The following is a 7,605-nucleotide window of genomic DNA, read 5'->3' as shown; positions in this document are numbered from 1 at the left end:
CGCCCCGCCTCGCCCCGCCTCGCCCCGCCTCGCCCCGTACGCAGAGCGAAGAGCCGCGCCACCACCTACACTCCCATCATACAGCACAACACGTACAAGAGAGTGAGAGAGAAGTGCCGTAATGCGATGCGGTAACTCGTTCAGGTCCACTCTAGCCAGCAGACAAACTGGCGTCGTCAACGGGTTTAATATGTTCGCAGAGCATAGAGCTTGTACATTTAAATATGAAGGAAGGTGAACCAAAGCTCGAAAAACGATATTTTATATTGACAAAGTGAGTTAGGTAAACTAAAATGTTCGTTTATGCCAACCGTTCCATTGCACACACGCACATGCAGTTTCCTGCGCATATGGTCTGCGACGGGACAAGCCTGATCCGCCTGATCACTCAACGGCAGCGTAGCGTCGGCATTGTCCTGACGCTGACGAGAAGTGAACAACGTGCGCGTTCGGAAAAATAAGGGCCTATGGAGAGGGGAAGGAGGGCAAGAAGGAGCGAGAGAGATAGAAGGGAGGGGGGGGTACTGTCGGGTATTGCTCGCTCGCTTCAACTCCCTTGCCTCCCCTCGTGATGTTCTTTCGATGCACTTGCAGCTGCGGTTTTTGCTCACAGCCGAATTGATTGGGAGGTTAGCCTGCCTGTTGGCCGCTGGCCGGTCTGCAGGAGCAGCAGCAGGAGCAGCAGGCCAGCCAGCAGGCCGGCATGCCCCTGTGGGACCCATCCGCACCGAGGAATGCAGCATTACGCTCCTTTTTTTATCCGCCTCTTTTCTAATGGTGTTGTGGGCGGACCCATCTTCCTCTCATCACACCTCTGCCCCGCGCGTCCAGCTCTCTCTCTCTCCATTCGGCGTGCACAGGGAGCCCCCCCCCCCTTGTTTCGGTTCAGGAAGGGCAAAATGAAACCACACGGGTTACGCGAGGATGCGCCGGGGTGAGGCGGGGTGGGGCGGAGTGAGGCGGGGTGGGGCAGGGCTCAAAGCATTCCGCACGGCTGCGGCGGCAGTGCGGTACCGCGTGGCAACACTCCTCAAAACTCACTTGCTTTGAGAGGGGCGTTCTGATCGTAAACATTATTTTAGCGTGCGTTTCTTTGATGCCGCGCAATTACGCCCGGAAATCGATTTGACCGCGAAAATTTAAAGGGAAAGGGGTGAAAAAGCTTATTTTCCGGTGTACTGAGCAGGTCATGGCCGGTGGCCGCCGCCGCCGCCACCGCCACCCGCTCCAGCCGCAAAGGACCAAAAGTAGCGTTTCCTTTTTTGCGCGCGAAGCTGCTGGCCCGCTGGCGTCCGCTGGAGTCCCTCCTCCGTGCCCCGCGTCAGAAAACAGTCAGACACAAGAGGAGTCGCCCGTCACGTCGCACAGCTGCCGTTTCTGTGCCAAGAGGTCGACGGAGGCAAGGAGGGAAAGGGTCAGGGAGCCCTCCCGGAGGAGGTGCACACTCACCGGCATTTCCTGGACGATGGACCCGGACGACGACGAGGACGACGATGACGACGACGACGAGGACGAGGACGGCGTCTCGGACAGCGAGGAAAAGGACGAGCAGCGCGAGTGCGAGAACAGCGGCTGGGACAGGTCGGGGGACAGCGAGCAGCACGAGCTGAGCGAGCGCAGCGACACGTTGTCGCCGCCGGACCTGTCCCGGTCCCGGCCCCGCCCGGGGGACAGGTGGACGTGCTTCAGCATGGCTTCAGCCTGGAACAAGAGACAACAAACATTTAGTCAATTTTATTACCAATAATTTACTCATTATTTTTTTTTAGAAGTAATCTTTGCTCACTTCACTTCTCTGAATTATTTTGTTTTTTCCCCAACCAAAGCACGTATTTTAACTCATTGCAAACATTTCTGCTGCTGTAATGGCTCCATACGAGGCAAAAACAGGAAGCGGGAAAAAAGCTTAATGAAGAGGTAGAGATGCCCCGCAGCCCCGCCCCCCGCGCCATACAGAGGAGGGTCCCGCGACACGGCGCGCGGAGCTGCCGGCCGCCACTGCTGCCCGGCCCGGCCAGGCCCGCCTCTCGAAAATACCATCTCTCACCGGTGGTACTGTACCCGCTGGTACCCGCTGCTTGTGAGACGTGCACAGCTATTTAAACTTCCCGCGCGCTCACAAGAAGAAAACTAACGTTAGGACCAAACGCCTGCTGGTCTGTGAGTACAGCCCCCGCTCCCATGCCGCAAACGAAAAGTAGTAGTGCTTCTGCGTTGGCGCTCTAGACCCCCAAAAATTCATCATACTCGCTTGTCGCTGGTACCCGCTGGTACCAGCTGGCACCAGTCATCCAGGAGGAAACACCCCCGATATACGCCTTCCCTCCATTGAGAACGCGGCGCAGTGAAGTCACCTATCACTGCCAACGCCAGCCCTGACCTGAGGTCACCTATGATCCACCCCCACGGCGTGTGAAGCGGAGGAGAATGACACACTCTGCGTGTCGTCGCTCCCGCCACACACTCGACGGCACTCACCGCCGCACCTGCTGCTGCTGCATGGCACAGGGCCGCGCCCGCTGCACTCTCCGCCGGTCCCCACGGTATTTAATTCCTTTCTGGCAGCATTGCGTCCCGACCTTACGACCCTGCTCGCCGCTCGCCCGGCCGGACGTGTTGTAATTGGCACTTTTTATGCCGCAATGACCGCCGCCGCCGCTCCTGCTTGGGATTTGTTACTTTGTCCCGAAGGACGGCCGCGGCAGAAAGAGAAACCTCACGACGAACGAACGAACGAAAGAACGAAAGAACGGCGGCGGGCGCGGCGTGGAAATGACTGGGGGTCATTTTATCACGCTGTGACGACCGGTGACGACCCTCGCAGTATACATGTCCCAGAAGACCCCGGCCCCGCCGACAGCACACTCACTCAGAATGGTTTCAAGGAAATTTCACTGCAAAATTTATCTTATTATAGAAAAGTATCAAAGGAAATTTCTTTGATCTGCCAAGTTCGCCCATAGACGATTTTCATTGGAAATTTTCTTCGGTATGATGGAATCAATTTTCCCATTAAAGTCAAAGGAACCCATTTTTCAGAATGCACTTCCCAGCAGCAGCAGCACCCCTGTACTCTCCCCTCCCCCTCATCCAAAAGTAATACGCCTGCTCGAGCAGTGACGAAGGGTACACGAGGGAGGGCCGTCGCCACGTCACACGCATAGTTGTCACGCGGGGCTTACTTACGCCCCGTGTGACACACGTGCGCGGGAACACGTGGCATATAACGTTCAGAACACTCCACACTCACTCTGACACGCGCGCGCGCGCACACACACACACACACTCGACACTAAACGGCGCGGCATGCACCGCCCATTCTCCATACGCGCGAGCAGCGCCCGTTTCTCGCTAACAAAGCTCGTAATTTAGCACCACTTTCGCGACGCCTGCTAAAAATATTACTACCGATGGGCGGGTCATGCGCCGCCATAACCCCACACTCCATCACTCACTAACACACCACATATCGCGATTCTCGGAAAAAAAAATGATAATAATCGCAGCCAAACGAGAGGGGCGCATATGCGGTGAACTCATCACTACTTTGAAAATGACTAGCATTACCCCACGCGGCGGGAGCGGGAGCAGGAGGGCGCGGGGGCCGCGAAGGAGAAGGCGTTTATGAATAATCCTCATGCGAGGAGTCAGCGTCTCAGGAGAAGAAGGGAGGGGGAAGGGAGGTGGACCGCGGCACCCTAAGGAGCCATGAATCGGACCTCGTTTCGAACGGACCGCCGCCGCGCCGCCGCCACCGCGGCCCCAAATGGGTGAACGAATGAATGGATGGACCACAGGACCGGCCGAGGTATGAATGGACGCACCGAACGGAACGCTGCATCTCTCTCTCTCTATCTCTCTCTCTCTCTCTCTCTCTCTCTCTCTCTCTCTCTCTCTCTCTCTCTCTCTCTTTCACTCTCATTACTCGACCGTCTTAGCGGAGTACATTTCAGTAGAGTAGAGGGAGAGAGAGAGGATCATGAGAGCGGGAGGGGGAGGCACAGGCACAGGAAGGCGGAAATGCGGTGCCCTGTGATCAGGGGCCCCCGGGCCCGCTTGTTGAGTGGGGCAGCAGTGCCAATCAACGCGGCAAGGGGGCGAGAGAGCGAGAGAGAGAAAGAGAGGGGGAGGGAGAGTCGAAATAATCAGAGCAACGAGATACACATTCCTGCGGGCGGAGATGCGTCCACCCGCGCTGCATATGGTGAGGAGGAGGGCACCAAATGTGCGCCTGAAACGTGTCTTCTCTCTCTCTCTCTCCTCCGGTCCAGAGAGGGGGGGGGGAGAAGGAATGCGAAACCCTCCCGATGAGTGCGGGTCGGGAGGGCGGGGGCGTTTGGGCCTCGGCATGCACCCAACGCCCCCGACGGCACACACAAAGACCCGCGTAGAGGGGTGCTAACCTCACCCCAGACAGGTGCTGGCGGGGCGGGGTGCGGGGTGCGGCAGGGCGGGGCGGGCGCGGACACAGCCCGGCCGACACTATCGGCCGGCAGGACAATGGTTGGACAATGGGTGACAACGCCGAGCTTGTAACGCATACAACATCTCTCGCACTTCCTCTCCTCCGTGCCGCCGCCGCCACCCGCCCACCCCCTTTTCCAGCTCTCTCTCTCTGTCTCTCTCCTTCGCTCGCTCTCCCAAACGCTTCTCTCTCTCTCTCTCTCTCTCTCTCTCTCTCTCTCTCTCTTTTAGTTCCTCGCCTTCCGGTCAGCGATGCCGTCACAAAAGCCCGCAAAGGGGCGGCACATCACAGGGCGCGGCCCCCAAACAGACGCGTCGCGAATAAAGCTCCGATTCGCTAGGCGTGCTTGTGCCTCGCCGCGGGGAGGCCCCGACCCGACCCCGGGGGCGGCTGCGGTTCCGGTCCTCGAGACTCCCATAGCCCATCCGGAGCCTCCGGTCAGTCAAGTCACATCGGAGGAGAAGCGATACCCTGCCGGCAAGAAGTGCGCCAAAGAGAACAAGTGTGCTGTGAGCTCTTGCAAGCAGCGACGCAAAGCTCCTCGCAAAGGGGAAGACACATACACACACATGCACACGAGGTCATTCAAATGCATTCATTCTGTTTCATACATCCCACGACCAAGAAATTAAAGGGCGAACAGCGCGCGTCTCCTTTGCAAGGCAAGACGGGGAGGGGGAGAGGGGGGGGGGGTATGCGAATGCCTGGAACAGCTCGCCTCCTCCTGCAGCCGCTCTGCTGCTGCAGCAGAGGAAGCCCCCCTCTCGCGTTGTCGTCGTACGGTTTGGCCCCCGCGCACACATACGGTCCTTCAAGCAGCCAGCCGCACGGCATAACATTTGCAAGGATAACTGGAACAACAGTCCAGACCGCCAAGGGCCAACCAACAATGCGCGGAGCGGCATTCTGGGAAATGAGCGAAGAGCAGCACCCCCTGCATAATGGGGCGCGCGTATGGGAGATGAGATGCGGCAGCGCAGCATCCAGGGGCCTAACAACCGGCCAGGTCGTGACGGCGGCGGCGCCTGCTGGACCCGCGCGCGCTGCTGCGCCGAGCTGCTATGCCGCCTCGGGAGACTTACAGTAGAAGGCCCCGCAGGGGCAGGGACCTCCGAGCAGGACCTTCGCAGGACCTGTATACACAGGGACCTCCGCCGGGATCAGGAGGCTGCAGACTACAAATAACATCCACCCACATGTACAGCGAGATCTCGCTGTGCTGCTGCACTTTTGACCCAGAAGCACGACGACGGCAACATGCCTCCTCCTCCTCCTCAGCCTCCGCCCGGACGAGGCGAGGACCCCCGCCGCGTGCTTGCATCCACAATCAAGTGCCGTTATAATGTAATAATTAATTAGTTCCTGTTGCCATGGATACCACGCGGGGTCACAGATTCGGGTTCCTTTTACGATCTTGGGCGCGCGGCGCGCGAAGCTGTGTCGTCGAAAAGTCAGTGATGTGAAGTCGAAAAATTCGCAGAGTGTTGTGTCAGTCAGATGCTGAACCTGCTGCAATGATACCCGCCCCCGTGTAACCTTTGGCCGCAACGCCTTGTTGTTGATCGCACCCCTGCCCTGCATACGCCAGGTGCAGCGCATTAGCATAATAACCGGGTGCTCGTGACGCGAACGTCACTCGACGCGCTGCTGACGAGCCGAGGGGAAGCGCCAAACGAGTTCCAATTTCACACACATCGAATTATCGGAGGCGGCGGCACCACCACCACCACCGCCGGGCGCCGGGCACCCCACTCATGTCATGCATTAAAGTGATCGTGCGAGCAAACAACAATCAGTTTAAAAAGCCCGCGCCGCGCGCGCATGCATTCCGCCGCGGAGGTTAGTTGAACCTGGGAGAGTCTAGGAGGAGAAAAGCCCTGCCCTGCCGGGGGTCTCTCCCTCTCTCCCAACTGTGTACTCTCCTCTCTCTCACCCTCCCTCCTCTCTCCCGGCCGTGTACTCCTCTCGCCGGCTCGGCCCGGCAGCCGGACACTGGGGTCCTCTTGTATTCACATCGCCGCCTTTTTTTCCGGATTGGAATTCCATTTGAGGCGCGAGGAGAGCGATGCTGCTCGCCCGCCCCCTCCTTCTCCCGCCCCCTCTCCCCTTCACTTCTTTTTCTTTCGTTTTTCCTGCTTTTACCTTCGCGGAGAGGAAGGGCCCGACGACGCTATGCCGGCCGGACAGTATCTCCCTGTTGGGCACACAGCACAGCGAGCGAAGCCATATCTCCGCTCCCACGGAGCAGGGCCGAAGCAGAGGGGCAGGACGACGGACGGACAGACAACGTCGTCTGGGCAAACGAATTTTGCAAGAAATAAAAAAGTATGTATGCACCCATCCATGTGTGTCGCCATGGCCAAGTAAGCAGCGGGCGTGGTCTTCCGTCCACAAACGTAAACCCCTCGAGGGAAAGAAGATAAGGGGAGGAAAGTGTCGTCCACGTAGAGGGCCCCGCTATAAGCGACCAGTTCCACAGACACACTCACTCACACGGAGGCGCCATGGCTCGGCCCAGGACCTTATCGAAGGGCTAATGACATCGTCCACACTTGTCTATGGCGCGACAGGCGTCCAAGGGACAGAGTTTCACACCGCATTAGGGCCAGCTCAGCTTGTGAGTTTTCAGGCTTAATTTAACCCCAGCAGCTTGCATGAGAACACATATTCTTGCACGATTTACCCCCTAAAACATTATTTTGGGGATGGAACTGCTTTGCCTTGAAGGCCTGCTTTCCCCTCGAGTGCGGCCAAACTTGTATACTACCGAGCCAAAGGCGTTTCAGAGCGCTTTTAAAATATCAACTCTACATAGCTGACCGTTCATATACGAATGCGTGTGACGTCGCACCGGCGCGTTGGGCGGGTTGATGAAGTGCGTAAAAAGTGCAAAAGTGCGCGACAACCTAGCTTGGCGACGGACGTGCGCTGTGGATTATTTTATTTATGCCCTCTACCTCTACCTCCTCCCACCCCCCTCTCTCTCCCCCCTTCTCCAAGTGCTGCACTCGCGACACGTGTGTGGCGCGGCAATACCATTTACATTCCAAACGAGTCGGTCTAATGTGCAAACACGTCCGCACCCCGCCGGCCAAATCATTTGGATAAAAGTAATCATGACGAAAAATAAAAATAAATAA

At 57.8% G+C, this 7,605-nt stretch overlaps 1 protein-coding gene across 1 annotated transcript in view; it reads right to left on the bottom strand.

Annotated features, from left to right (window-relative positions):
• The window catches only part of LOC113212221 (uncharacterized), a 95,989-nt gene that overhangs the window by 47,449 nt on the left and 40,935 nt on the right, over positions 1 to 7,605 (bottom strand). The window contains exon 2 of the mRNA XM_026430831.2: positions 1,450 to 1,701. Within this exon, the coding sequence (XP_026286616.1) occupies positions 1,450 to 1,692 (243 nt within the window). The 5' untranslated portion in view covers positions 1,693 to 1,701. The remainder of the gene's footprint in view (positions 1 to 1,449; positions 1,702 to 7,605) is intronic.

The sequence above is a fragment of the Frankliniella occidentalis genome, unplaced genomic scaffold, assembly GCF_000697945.3.
Source record: "Frankliniella occidentalis isolate FOCC.00 unplaced genomic scaffold, Focc_3.1 Scaffold76, whole genome shotgun sequence".
In the NCBI taxonomy this organism is placed as follows: domain Eukaryota; kingdom Metazoa; phylum Arthropoda; class Insecta; order Thysanoptera; family Thripidae; genus Frankliniella; species Frankliniella occidentalis.
The sequence above is the reverse complement of the archived record's forward strand: the minus strand, read 5'-3'. Positions and strand labels throughout refer to the sequence as shown.